The 14,873-nt window shown below is 41.5% G+C and overlaps 1 protein-coding gene across 1 annotated transcript; it reads left to right on the forward strand.

The window, feature by feature from the left end:
- The first annotated feature begins 228 nt into the window (after positions 1-228).
- Mmp1 (matrix metallopeptidase 1) lies at positions 229-10,441 on the forward strand. Its single transcript, XM_052726731.1, has 10 exons — positions 229-327; positions 923-1,164; positions 1,264-1,412; positions 1,620-1,745; positions 2,658-2,816; positions 2,913-3,030; positions 7,667-7,800; positions 9,381-9,543; positions 10,042-10,145; positions 10,341-10,441. The coding sequence occupies exons 1-10, from the start codon at positions 229-231 to the stop codon at positions 10,439-10,441; spliced, it is 1,395 nt and encodes a 464-aa protein (XP_052582691.1).
- The last annotated feature ends 4,432 nt before the right edge of the window (positions 10,442-14,873 follow it).

Genomic DNA, 14,873 nt, shown 5'->3' on the forward strand with positions numbered 1-14,873 from the left:
TCCTGGGTTTACCGCACCAAACCAGCCCAAATAATCTGCTAGGGTCACAGTTTCTGATTTCGCAGGTTCTTCGGTGCCGATGAAAAGGATGTTGTGAAGCGTGAGTCACACAGCCTCTGGCTTTCTAGAAGTGTGCGAAGTCCCTATATAAAGATGGAGCTTCCTGGCTAGGATGCTGCAGCAGGCAGGGAGGGGCCGTTGGTGGTCTCGCCCAGGACAAGGGACATCATGCTTAGCCTTCCTTTGCTGTTGCTCCTCTGGGGCACCAGCTCATATAGCTTCCCCGTGTTTCAAGAAGGACGCCGGCAAGATGCGGAGACTGTCTGGGTAATGGACGCTACATTACACGGGACAGGAATGCGAGCCTTTGCTTTGCGTCCTTCTATTACAGCCTGATGGCATTTATGGGTGGATTTCCTTCTAAGACGAATAGAGTTTATCAGAAATGGAGCCTTCTCAAACACGTATCTAGCCAAGCCTCGTTGGAGGAGAGGGAACCAAGGAAGGAGAGGCAGTTCGCTCTACAATGTGGATTTGCAACAGAGTGCAAATCTCACCTACAATTCTAGTCCCAGCACGAGCTTCCGAATTCTCAGTACTTAGTGGTGGGAGCTCTCTGCTCTGAAACCGAAGGATAAGAAGGGCAGCGAAGCTTAGTCAGAACTTTAAAGTCATTCTCTAGTGTGGCTAAAGCCTCAGAATGTCATTTAAAAAAAAAAGAAGAAGAACCGTTTTTCAGTTAGTGCTCCATAACTTTAAGTATTTACGTATTTTTAATTATGTGTATGAGTGAGTGTATCATGTGTCTGCCCACCTCAGGTAGAGGCCAACAGTGGTCTTTGGATCCCCTCAGCCTGGGTTCTCTGCAGGCAGTAAGTGCTCTTAATTGACTTAGTGGTTCATTAACTTTGTATTTTATCAGAAATACCTGGAAAACTACTACAACTTGGGCAAAGACACAGCAGATAAAACCCTGAGTGGCAAGGACTTGATGGCCGGAAAGCTGAAGCAAATGCAGCAATTATTTGGGCTGAAAGTGACCGGAAAGTCAGATCCTGAAACTCTGAGAGCGATGGGGAAGCCCAGGTGTGGGGTGTCTGATGTGACGCCATACTCCATCACCTACGACAATCCACGCTGGACAAAAACACATCTGACGTACAGGTAACTAGACCGGCATCAGAATCAAAATGAGGTCATTGTTCCCCACTAGAATAGTGGGAAACAAGACCCAGTGTGCCACCATCTTATTTTTTTTCTTAGCATTTTGAACTACACACCATATTTGCCAAGAGCAGTTGTGGAAGAGTCCATCGAGAAAGCCTTCCAAGTCTGGAGTGATGTGACACCACTGACATTCTCCAGGGTCTTTGACGAGGAAGGGGATATCGTGCTGGCTTTCTACAGAGGAGGTAAGTTCTTCAACCTCGCCTTGCCCTTCAATCTCTCCTGCCTTGCAGGGGCGGGGGGGTTGCTTGTCGAAGAGCATTATTGGTTTTATGGGGTCGAGGAGTGAAATAGTATCACATGGGGTGGAAGTCTGTTGGCGACTCAGCAAAGCTCTGAGCTAGCCAACAGGAGAACCAAATGAGCCTTTTATTGAATTTGGTTTCTTGCAGACCACGGTGACAATAACCCTTTTGATGGACCCTTCTATGGCCTTGCTCACGCTTTTCAGCCAGGACCGGGAATTGGGGGTGACGTTCATTTCGATCTTGATGACAGGTGGACCGACACCAGTGAGAGTGAGTCTAAGAGGCCGCTGCTCTCAGTTCAACTGGCCCTTCCTAGTCCTTTGCAGTGTTGGTTGGTTTAATGGACAGAATGCATTGATGGAAGTAGGTAACCCATTACCACTCAGAGAACTAGTAGCACATTGAGAAGCAGGAAACAGGAGTGATTTCTGATCGTATATCATCTTCCTGATGGCAAATAGGTTACTCTAAAACTGCTCTTAAGAAATTCTGAGGGCTGATGAGATGCAGCTCCTGAAATCCTCCATTTGATTCCTGGAACCCATTTGGTAGAGAGGAGAAAACTGAATCCTCTAAGTTGTTCTCTGCCTTCCACACAGGCATCCTCTGTGCACTTTGTGCTTGCACATGCATGCACACACACACACACACACAATCAATCAATCAATCAATCAATGTAAACCACTTTTCTTTTAAAAAGAAAGAAAATGTTGAAAGTTTTAATGTTTTACTTATGGACCTGGACCATTTTTACAAGAAAGACGCAATAAACTTAACAAATTTGGTATTAAACTTGGAAAACTGAATGAGAAAAAACTGTTTTGTGCATTCCAGGTTTTCCAGGAGTAATCATTTATCAGCTTTGTAAATAAGAAAAAGTACAAAATGTTAGTGCTTCATCGCCCCTCTGCAAAGGAACTTGTCCCAGGTCTTTGTTAACACGGACTCATCTGAGATCTCTATTGGACCAATATAATCCTAGAGTGTAGGCTTGCCTGTGCCTCTTTACAGTTAACATATGCATGCTCCCACCTTCAGAAAAAGACTGTATATACATGTGTTTATTTCAAAAAGAGACTGAGAAGGTGTGAACATTCACCCTGGAAGATTGGTTCCTTACTAGATGTCTCAAAACAACATAATTTTTAGTAATTGGAAACTTTTGGCTCTTTGTCCTTCCAGATTTCAACTTGTTCTATGTTACGGCTCATGAGTTGGGCCACTCCCTTGGACTCACTCATTCCTATGATATTGGGGCACTAATGTTCCCCAGCTACACATGGTACACTGAGGACTTTGTACTAAACCAGGATGACATCAATCGCATCCAGGCTTTATACGGTAAGTAAAACAGCCATTAGCTGTTGAAGGCATTTCATTCTTCAGGTGGGCTTCTAGAACCATGGAAACTAACTCCAGGTCCCTTATATTCTTTAGGACCTTCCCAAAATCCCATCCAGCCAACAGGTGCAACAACCCCGAAACCATGTGACCCCGATCTAAGCTTTGATGCTATAACCACATTTCGGGGAGAGGTGATGTTCTTCATAGGCAGGTAATATCTTTATGCTTCACTGGACTCTAAATTCACTGTTGTAGGCCACCAATATGGCTTATCTATTAACTTTACAGTGTTTGTAATTACTTGGTAACAATTAGTTGTGTTTCTTTTCTTATCTTTTTACAACGTATAATGACTGCTTCCAAGTGGTAATTAGGTCAGTTGGTTCAGAAAAATCACCACTGTAGTGAAAACATGTTAATGTAATGTCATTTTATAGATCTGTAAATTAGGAAGGGAAGGAAAGTGAGGACCCTGGGGACACAGAACTCGTGGGTGGCAGAGCAGTTATCAGTCTCCTGGCCCCCTATTCAGAGCTCTTTTCAAGATCTCAATCTGCATGTTGATGAGTGTGATGTTCCTTTACCAGGAAAAGTAGGTCTTTTTATGAACCATTATGTCAATGAGGTCGCTCTTTAACAGCTTTGCTCTGCTCCTGAAGGGTGTCTGTGGCCCCTGAAGCTCAGGAAAGAGAAAGGAAAAAGCCATTGCTGGAAGACTTCTGAGTCCCTCAGCTTCTCCCTCAGGCAGAGAAGGGCAGCCCCCCTCAGAAGAGGGAACTTAAAATCCCCTGTCAGTGTGTGGACCTGAAAACATGCTGCTCCCCTTCCACACAAGGACCAGACTTACCCTCCACACCATGGTGATTTCTAAAGGTCCAGGCAACATAATAGCACACCCAGATGTTCCCCACTGAAAAGTGAATAGAACAGAGGTGCTCTGGAAGGCTGGGTCCCTCCAGTCACTCTTCTCATAGTACACTGGGTGCTGTCTGGTTATGTTACACCCAAACTCAGATATTGACTCCAAATGCTTTCTAGGCTCTTCTTTGCTACTTTTGAGAGTAAAAGATAAGGATGGAACTTGCATGATGTGACTCCATCTGGCTCTGGACTTTTTTTTTCCTGCTTGGAGTCTGTTTAGGTAGTTGACTTCCTTTTGGTTTAATTTTGGTGGTTTGACTGGATCTAGAAATTAATCCATTTGTTTTAGGTCTTTTAGCTTAATGGACCACATTTCTTAAATATTCCATTTTAATATTCTGAATTTATATAGTGTCTACTATAATGTTTTCTGTTCTATTCTGATTCCATTGATTTAGGTCCTCTCTTCCATTTGGTTGGTTGGGCCAAGAGGCTGTCACTCTTGTTTATTGTCTCAAAGAATCATCTCTTAGATTCACTGATTCTTTGTAGTGGTTTCTTTGTTTCTATTTCATTGATTTCTGATCTGATTTTTATTATTTTTTTGCCATCAACTAGATTTGCATTTAGTTTGCTCTTGTTTTTCCAATTTTTTGAGATACACCACTAAGTCCTTTATCTGTGCTCTTCCTGATTTTAATTTTAATGGAGGCACTTTGAGCTACAGGACTACTTTCAATGTGTTGCAGAGGCTTTGTGTTGTGGTTTCATTTTCATTTAGTTCCAGGGGTTTATTTTATGTCTTTCTTGACTTCTTCTTTGACCCATTCATCTTTCAGTAATGAGTTATTCAATCTCCACGAGTTTGTGTATTTGCTACAGATTTGTTTGCTGACAATTTTAAGTTTTATTGCACTGTGGTCAGATAGGATGTGAGGAGTCGTTTAAACATTTTTGAATTGTAGAGATTTGTTTTATGTGGTCTCTTTTAGAACAGCTCCTGCATGTTGCCGAGTGTGGTTTGTATTCTTTGGTCTTTGGATGAAATGTTTTGTAGATAACTGTTAAGCCCATTTGGTATATTATAGAAATTAATTCTGATGTTTCTATGTTTTATTTTTGGTCCAGATAACTTGTCTGGATAAAATAGCATTTTGAAACCATCTACTACTAGTGGATTGATTTTAGTCTGTATCTTTAAATTTATTAGCACATTTTAAAAAAGAAATTGGGGACACCAAAGTTCAGTGCACATATGCTTAGAATTGCAATGTCTTCTTGGTTAGCTGCTCCCTTGATTAGAATAAAGTCTTCTTAGCTGTTCCCTTGATTAGAATAAAGTGTCCCTCTTTATCTCTTCTGATTAGTTTTAGTTTGAAGTCTATTTTGTCAGATATTAGAAGACTCACACCTGCTTGCTTCCTGACCCCATTTGATAGGAGTATTTTGTCCATCCTTTTACTCTAAGAAGATGCTTATCTTTAAAGTTAAGGAGTATTTCTTGTAGACAGCAGATGGACTTTGGTTTTTTGATCCTTTCAATCAGCCCATGTCTTTTGATTCAGAAATTAGGGTCACTGATATTTAAAGTTATTATTGAATTGTGTGTGTTAACTGTAGTCATGTTGTTGATTTTTGTTGTTGTTGTTGTGTTCTCAAAGATACTTACTATGTGTTTTAATAATTATGGCTTCGTATTTTTCCACTGTCTCTCTTCAGTCCTAAATATTGTTTCCTGTATTTTCTTTAGATTTGGCTTGTTGGATAGAAAGTTTTTAGGTTATTAATATTGTTTTCCTTTCTCCTTCAACTATGGTGGATAGTTTTTGTTTGTTTATTTGTTTATTTGTTTGTTTGTTTGTTTGTTTTTTTCGGAGCTGAGGACCGAACCCAGGGCCTTGGGCTTGCTAGGCAAGCACTCTACCACTGAGCTAAATCCCCAACCCTTACGGTGGATAGTTTTACTGGGTGTATTAATTTAGGCTAACGGTCATAGTTTTTTAGAATTGAAATGCATTTCTCCAGGCTCTTCCGGCCTCCAAGGTTTCCACTGAGAAATCTGTATTCTAATGGGTTTTCCTTTATATGTGACTTGTGCTTTTTCTCCTACAACTTTCAGCACACTTTCTTTTATATGTGTACTTAGCATTTCAACTATGCTGTACTTGGGGATTTTCTTTTTCCAGTCTTGCCTGTTTGGTGGTCTGTGTGCTTCTGGTATCTAAATAGGTGTGTTTTTCCTTGGTTTGGGAAAGTTTTCTTCTATGATCTTGTTGAAGATCTGGTCTATGCTGTTGACTTGGGGTTCTTCTCTCTGTCTATGTCTGTAATTCAAAGTTTGTTTTTTTTATGTCTTCCCACGTTTCCTGTGTGTATTTTTTGTAATGTGTCATATTCCTTACTTTTTTGTTCTAGATCTTCTCTTTATTCTTGAGTCCTGATTCCCTGTCGTCAACTTGATTCATCCCAATTATAAGGCTTTCCTTTGCATTTTCTAGTTGAGGTATTGGGTTTTTTCAATTCCATTTTCGTTTCAGCTTGAGTTCTTTTCAATGTTTCTATTACCTTATTGAATTTTTATTCATGTGTTTTAGATTGTCTTTGCCATTTCCAACAACTTTGTGTTTTCTTGGGCATCACTCAGGCATTTATTCTCTTTAAGCTCTTTATCCTTGATTTAATTGAACTGTTTTTTTTTTATCTTCTTTAAACTTTTGTTCTTTGATGAAGTTTATGATTGTTATGATTGTTCTTTTAAATTCTGTGCCTTCTGGTTCATCTAGGAAATTCTCACAGCAAACATTCCCACAGGACTGGTGGGTTTTGAAGAAAAGATAATGGCTTGAGATTTCAATTTCTATTGTTAGTGTATTTTCAATAAGATCTGGGCATCTTTTGATAGTTCTAAATCTGATATGGATAGAGCAGGTTGGGGCAGATAGAGAAGTTTTGTGGGTAGGTTGGGCCAAAGAGGTTAGAAATGGTTTGGGAGGAATGTTCAGAGAACACAGGGCTGACGTACAGGATTTGTCTCCTGGTCCAAGCCTGGAGTATGGGGGTAGATCTGGCTGGGTGGAAAGGTTGGATGTAGTGTGGGTGGGGTCTGTGGATTAGAGGATAGGTAGTTAGGGTCATAGCAAAAGCCTAGAAGTTTGTGCTTCAGGCAGGGGTGGCTAGGCTAGGCTGGGACTCTGGGTGTGGGACCCAGGCTAGATCTGGCAAGTTGGGGAGGGTCAGTGAAACTCACTGGGCTAGATGCTAGGATGTGGAAGATCTGGCTGGGTGGAGAGATTGAATGTGGTGTAGAAGAAGCCTGTAGGTGTTGGACTCATAGATTATATTTTACAAATTATACCCTGTATAAAGGATTTAACCTTCCACAGGTTTAAGTATTCATAGGAGTATCCACGCACCCTCAGATACTCAGGGGTGACACCATCACTAAGTACAGAACATTGCGTTGCAGTTGGTCACATGCTACAGTCAGCGCCTCGTGGCTCACCAAAGCTGACTATTACATTTTGAAGATTTATGCAAATTGGTTGTAAATCACAGTCAATATAAAAATTAAACTGTACTGGAACCAACAATAACAGAAATAAAACATTGTTTTGTCATCATCTTCACTGAAACCTGTTGATAGTACTGAGGCTCCAACCCAGGGCTTCCCGCATGTCAGGCCAGAACGCCACCACTGGTCTGTATCCCCAACCTTATTCTCACAACCTTTTATTCCTTATGTTCCGTTGGTTTATGCCATCTGTGTCTCCAAATGATAGGGATCCCAGGCGATATACTGCCGTCACTTTTAAGATTTGCCACAGCGTGAGTATTTCTGTCAAGAAACAAGCACATCGAACAGAAACCTTCACGTCCGGCCTCTTCTTTGGAGGGGCCGTAGACATTCACTACCGGCAGCTCCAGTGAGGAGTGGGTGGAGACTGCTGGGAGACTGACACCTGTGCTCTCTCTGCCTTTCAAATTAGGTTCTACATCCGTGTAAACAACTTCATGCCACAGCCTGAGCTCAATTTGATAGGTATTATCTGGCCAGATCTGCCAGGTAAACTTGATGCTGCTTATGAAGCTAGTATGATGGATGAAGTGCGCTTTTTCAAAGGTAATGTTTCTGATTGTTTCTCTGTTTGTATAAATTAAACTTTCATTTAGCTTTGGGGTAAGATAAAAGGGAATTAGCTATGTTCACTGCATGTGCTTCTGAAAAATCTAAGTTTCACGAAGTAAAACTTAGGAGCCCATCGTCTTGGTTAAAAGTTACATTGCATATTTAACATCATTTTGATTAAAATGTAAGTGAATAGAGATGTAACTCTTTAGGCTCGCTAAAGAACTTGCAAACAATCACTGTGTTTTAAACTTCCTTCATACCACTGGGATTGCTCAGAGATAAAACTGAGAGACAGGAAGGAGTTCTACAAAGGACGACACAGAATGCTTTTGTGCGTGCAATTTCCTGGACCCCATTTTAATACGAACCATCTCCCGAGAGAGAAGGAAGCTGTCACCAGAGAGGCAGATGAGGCACCGCGTACTTGATTTCTCCTAGCAAAGTGATGATATGTTTCCCTGACTTTGATTTAGAGCCTCTTTTCTTGAGGTCAGGCTATGTGGTGGTGAACATGTTACCACTTTACTGGGAGAAGTCAGTCATGTTCCCAGGACCCTTGTCCTAATGACATCCTGCCTTGAAAAACAAAGTAGACTCTCAAGTCTCACTGTGAAACTTCCTTGAGAGAATCTAAATTTTGCTAAGTTTTCCAGGAAACTCATTCATAGATTAATATATGAGAAAATCAAAGTCACTGTGAATGGAATTCAATGAGTCTATGTGATTCAGTGAGATCAGAGAGTCTAGTGCTTCTGACTTTGAAGACCATGCCAGACACACGTATTTTTTACCAACATGTTTTGGTATAGTACAGCCTTTGAGACACTGAATACAGTAAGAGAATTCAGTTCAGATGGACACCACACTTGGCAATGGCATCTCTAGCCTTTATTATGTAAAATTAAACAGAAGTTTACATATGCAGCGTTTCAAAGCACCATTTTGTGTGAGCTAAAATAAGCATGTTTGTGAACAAGAGTGATCTTGCCTTCAAAAAAGATCATTTCCTGTGATACAGAGCTTAGGCACTGCAAACAAACTCTTGAATCTGCATACATTTACCTATCTACCTTTTAAGATGCTGTTGAACTTTGTTACCACGGAGGTAGCCTAGAACTTCTAGTTGTTTAATATCTGGCTTTGGAAAGGAGCTTCAACTGCAATAGGAAAAAAAAAGATAATTCTCAAAGCTTGTTACAGAATAGAATGGCCTAGAAAAAACCCCATGTAAACCAGGGTTGGCGGCTCACGCCTCTAACCCCAGCATTTAAGAGGGTAAGGCAGGAAGGCGGCTGCAAACTGGAGGCCAAGCCTGGTTACATAGTGAACTCCAGACCAGACTAGCTTACAGTGTGAGACTCTCTCGAAAACACAAAAATCAATCAAACAAACAAAAGACAAACTCATTCAATTGGTTTGAAATTGGATCCCAATATCAGCATTTAACACAAAACAAGACACCACCACCTCCCATTGGGTGGTTGCAGTTTGTAGCTAGGATACTGCTCTAGCCTTTGAAGCTTAGCTGGAAATGTAGACAAGGAGATTCATCTATGGCGTTTGATTGGCAGGCAATAGGATGTGGGCTGTTCGTACAAGGAGTGTGATGAACGGATACCCCGTGGACATCCACAGCTACTTTGGCTTCCCTCACTACGTGACACATATTGATGCTGCTGTCTGTGAGGAAGAGACTGGAAAAACATACTTCTTTGTTGATCACATGTACTGGAGGTAAAGACTAAGATCCAAATAATGTTAGGGTGCCAGTTGTTTGAATAGAGAAAGATTTTAAAATGAGTTCCAAATAGCCTTGGCCAACTGCCTTTGTTTGCGAATGGCTGTCGCCACTGAACATCCATTAGTCCGTGGACTGGCAGGTCTCACATGGTGCTTGTACAAGGAATCCAGTGAGCCTGTGGCACTGTTCCATGCTGTGGAAAGACAGGACAGTGAAAGCATTCAACTTCCTGAGCTTCTTTGACACAAACTTAGCCATTCACACAGCATTTTACCTTAAGAGAACATCTCTGTAGTTCACTGGATTTCAGAGGGACCTTATGCATATTCTGACATCCTCAGCATTCAATTTTTCCTCACCCAATTCACTCTTTTTTAATCTCAAGAATTAAAAATTTGTATGCAATCCATGCTGGTGTGATTCTATAAATATTTTAAGCAATCTGCATGTTTGGTCAAAGGTCCTAATACTTTTAACCACTTTTTGATCAGGTATGATGAATATAGACGGTCCATGGATCCAGGTTATCCCAAATTAATAACAGAGGACTTCCCTGGAATTGGCGATAAAGTTGATGATGTTTTCCAGAAATATGGTAAGAGTATAAACATTTTCTCCATTTGTTAAAATACTAAAAGTAACAGTATTGCTATTTAATGTAAATGTAAAAATGTAAATGAAAATACAAATGTAAAAAATAAATATACTGAAGTCATGCAGTACTCAGCATTGAGTCAAAATCTGGAAACTACATGTATAATTTAATAAATATGTTTCATTTTATTTCTAGGGTATTTCTATTTCTTTCACCAATCAACTCAATACAGATTTGACCTCCAAACGAGAAGTGTTGATGCTCCCCGTGATTCCAACACCTGGTTCAACTGCTGAGAGTCCTGGCAACCTGTTACCAAGTTCATGAAAATACATATCTCATCATCTTAAGGAAGGCGTTTTTCTGAAGTGCCAAGTATTTTTATATTTATTTACCTTCTAGAATTGCTCATATACAGCACTACTGAGTACACTTTTATTTATATTTCATTTTACATATTTTTACAATTTATAGTATAATATTTTATGAGCTAAAACAGTTTAGTGCCTCAATTGACAACCCAAGAAGGTCAAGTTCATGGCTGATAAGTCACTGAAGGAGGCTATTTGTCCAGTGAGTGACTCTGACAGACATTGATCCTAGGCCTCTCCTTCCAAGAGAGGAGGGTCACTAGACAAGCTCTCCTCAGAGGAAGTGACTCTTGGACACACGAACAGATATACATGAGGAAAGTCGGTTGATACTTTGGGTTTGGTTTTTAAAACAGATCTTACAGCCCAGGCTGGCGCTGGACTCACCTCTTCCACTGCTGACTTCCAAATGCTGGGATTACAGGCATGCCCATCACGCCCAGCTAAGAGATGGTTCTTGAACAAAATAAAGATTTGATACTTAAAGCCACTTTTGTCTCTAATGCTTTATAAGTTTTCTATTTCATTATATTTTTATTACCTGATTGTAAAGCCTCACTTATAAATACTGTTTTTCTCAAATTTGAAATGGAAAACAAGCAATATGAAAAATGCTCATGAGAAAATTAGTCTATTCAAATTTTTCAAATTTCTACATTTTTGTGGAGTTTGTCTTCAGCAGGATATGCCTCAAAAGCAAGGTATCATGGCACCTAGCCCTTAGCAATTATCATCATATGCCAAGGCAGAGTGGGTATTTAACACTGGACTATGAAGTATGTGGCAGGGCTACAAGGCTGGACAAGGAAGAAGTCGTTGAAGTGGGTTCCTATAACTTGGAACTTGGTATTCCAGAAAGGAACTCAGGAGTTTTTCCAGTGTGCTGTTTACCTGGTACCTCACATTGTGCACACAACAATGTTCCATAGTGTATGACAGAAAGCTCAAAACTTCTGTCTCACAGTGTGGAGTTAGCAGCCAGAAGGATCGGGGAGACGGGAACTTCCATGGATTATTACATGGAAATGAAGCCCGCCCCCCCCCCTCCCCGCACTAGACGCTGGTCCTTAGGAAGGCCCTGAGAGCAATTTTCCCTAAGACTATAAGGTATATATTAGAAAAGGGACATATTGGAGTCTGAGACACTTACAAGTGTGGGTGCATGTACACATGCCTATGAAGGTCATCCAGTATCTTAGTGTTTCTACTGCTGTGAAGAGACACCATGACCACAGTAACTCTTATAAAGCAAAACATTTAATTGGGGCTTGCTTACACTTTCAGAGATTTAGCCCATTATCATCATGGCAGGACACGGCAGCATGCAGGTAGCTAGGGTGCTGGAGAAGGAGCTGAGAGTCCTACATCTTAATCTGTAGGCAGCAGAAGGAAACTATGTCACATTGGCCACACTTGAGTTTATAAGCCCTCAAAACCTGCCTCCAGAGTGACACTTTCTTCAATAAGGCCACGCCTACTCCAACAAGTCCACACCTCCTAATAGCGCCACTCCCTATAAGCTGAGCATTCACACACACGAGTCCATGGGGTCGTACTGTTCAGACTACCACAGACAGAAGCCTCAGCTCTCATTCTTATGTGCCATCCACCTTTCTTCCTCTTTTTCTTTCTCTTCTTTTTTCTTTCTTTCTTTTTTTCCTTTCTTTCTTGAGACAGAATCTCTGAATGGCCTGGAACTCACTCAGACTCACTGTCTGAGCAGGCTGGCCAGTGAAGCCCAGAGATTGCCCACCACCTCCCCATACTGGAATTATAATCTCCCCCCACCCTTTTTTTACATTGCAACTGAAGTTTGCAAGCACTTAAATTGAGCTATCTCCTCAGCTCCCTAGTTACTATTTTGATCAACATGTAAATTGTGGTTAGCATATATAGGAGCTCTGTTCTAAGGATTACACCTTTCCTTAATGAACCATGTATGCCTGCTGGCTTGACTGTGTAAATGCTCAGTAAATTCAATAGGTGGTAATTTACTTAAGAACAAACAGGACTCCATAGCCCCAAGTCACTAATCTCCGCCAGGTGTGGAGGCTTAGAGTAAGTTTAGTCATCAAAATCACCCCTGGGAGGCAAGTCCGTCCTTTCATGGTTAATCAACTACAGTCACAACCATAGCCCTCGGGGTACACAAGAACCATCAGCAGGGTGTGCCAACACCAACAAAGGTGTGACTCAAAGGAACACAAGGCATCTCAGAACTTGTCAAGTCAGCACCTCGGGGCACAGTTAGGAAGCTGCCCAGCCAACAAGCTCCATCTGTTAAAGACACTAGACTATAATGAAAAGGGGCTTGTTCCCAGCATGGAGTACGCATAAAAACTAATACCTTGAGTGATGTTATCCACACCACAGGAAAAGTAATTGTATGGTGATATCATGTACTTGCTCAAGTTGAACTGACTTTGTCTGAGTCTACTGGTGGTCAGCATTGCCTCTGATTTTCAGGTTGGTTTATTCTGTGTAGTACCTACGCAAAGTCACAAGCTGACTTGGCTGGCCGAGGGCATGCACCTCCCCCTCCAAGCTGTGGCTGAGAGGTCTCAGAGCCTCCTGGTTAAGGTTTCTGTTGCCATGCCTCCCTCTGGTAGGGAGGCAGATGCTACTGAAAAGGTCACTCCTATATTTACTTGTTTCTATCCCACTAATTTGAAATTTCATACTTCAGATATGGTAGGATTACTTTCCTTTCACTGAGAGGAAAATGTATTTAAAATGTTTTGGCATCCTCTGACCTCTATATTAAGAAGCAAGCTTGTGGGGCTGGAGAGACGGCTCTGCAGCTGAGAGCACTTGCTGCTCCTCCAGAGGACCTGTTCAAGCTCCTAGCACCCACATGGCAGCTCACAACCACCTGTAACTCCACTCCAAGGAATCTGACCCTTACTTTCAGCCTCTGACACCACCTGCACACTCGTGACACACACGGAGAAACATGTACTCATATGCATAAATAAAAACAAATATTTCTTTAAAAAGAGCTAATTTGGGCTTAACAGAACTACTGCAGACTTTCCGTGTTTGAAGAGCACTCAGCTTGGCCAAGAGAGGAAGTGAAAATGCTTTTAATGGGTAATGTTACATGAAGAGAAAGGACTGGAGATTCCATTGTAAACCTCAATCATCTGTACTTTGGAAGAAGGGAAAGGATAAAAATTGGAAAGCAAAGATAAGGAAGGAGGTCAGGGGAGTATCTTCATCTAAGGTGCAGTTGTCCCCCCTCCATTTGACAAGTCTCTGTGGAGCCAGTACATGAGGACCTCAGTCATGAGACGGAGACTGGGCAGACACCTGAGCTTCACCTCTGGACCTTGCCTCCTCCATGTTGGTGGCCTTCTCACAGTACTCCCCACACCCCCAAGGGCCAGTAAATCCATCTGAAAATCAGTAATACCTGTTACACAGACTCAAAAAATAGAGTTTCTGTCATTATGTCTTCCTAGATCGCCATCCTCATAGTTACATTTGGAATCTTTTTCCATTAATCTGTTTACTCCTTGCCTGCATGTATTTGAGCCTAATGCATGTTTTAAAAAAAAGTTTTCAAAATATCTCAATATTCTACTGAAAGGACCAAGCAGATGCCATAACAGGCTGCTCAGTCTTCTCTCAGAGATCAGGCCTCAATTTCAGTTTCCTAAGACTTGAGCAATCAGTTTCTGGGAGGGCCATGAACAAAAGACTACTCAAAGTTCAGCCAGATGTTTACTTTCTGGGGCCCCTCACCAACTTAGAGTTATGTGCAGTACGTGCTTGACCAGCCAGTCCCCATGGTGGCTCAAGGACAAAGCCTGGGACTTGTGCTGGACTGCCCCCAAAGTAATAAATTGTAACCACCAACCAGTAAATTCAAAGGTTACATACCCTCACCCAATTAAAAGAGAACAGAGATAAAAATAAACCAATCCGAGTTGCACCCGAGCAAAACTCCCCCAACCCCCCTGAAGGGCTTGTGGATTTTGCCTTTAAAAAGCCAGCCACACAAAGAAAAACCAAGTTCCTCCTGGCCTCACGACTACCAGTGAGTGCTTTGGATCGAGCTTCCCTGTCCGCGGCTTGTAAACAAACAGAAATAAACCATGCTAATTGCATTCTGAACCTAAGGTCTGTGGTGGTTTGTCTTTGGGGTCCCAATCTGGGCATAACACTACAAACATTAATTCTCCTTGTGAGACCCTCACTCTATTCTCTAAGACGAAGAAGGAGACTTAGACAAAGATATCTTAATATAGATAGACCCAGGCCAGTTTCAAGCTCCCAGAAATGATGGTGCCAGTCCCAGGAATTCAAAAGTACAAAGTCAGGAAGAGCCATCTGATAGCAACTAATTAACAGAAGA

Source organism: Peromyscus californicus, unplaced genomic scaffold (assembly GCF_007827085.1).
Source record: "Peromyscus californicus insignis strain IS unplaced genomic scaffold, ASM782708v3 Scaffold_11__1_contigs__length_118956290, whole genome shotgun sequence".
Classification (NCBI taxonomy): domain Eukaryota; kingdom Metazoa; phylum Chordata; class Mammalia; order Rodentia; family Cricetidae; genus Peromyscus; species Peromyscus californicus.

What these genes read in the sequence shown, in the direction of transcription:
- Mmp1 (XM_052726731.1), top strand. Translation starts at nt 229, where the DNA reads ATGCTTAGCCTTCCTTTGCTGTTGCTCCTCTGGGGCACCAGCTCATAT. An exon ending in TCGCATCCAGGCTTTATACG is followed by an intron (nt 2,817 to 2,912) that starts GTAAGTAAAACA and finishes TATATTCTTTAG; the next exon opens with GACCTTCCCAAAATCCCATC. An exon ending in GTTGATCACATGTACTGGAG is followed by an intron (nt 9,544 to 10,041) that starts GTAAAGACTAAG and finishes CTTTTTGATCAG; the next exon opens with GTATGATGAATATAGACGGT.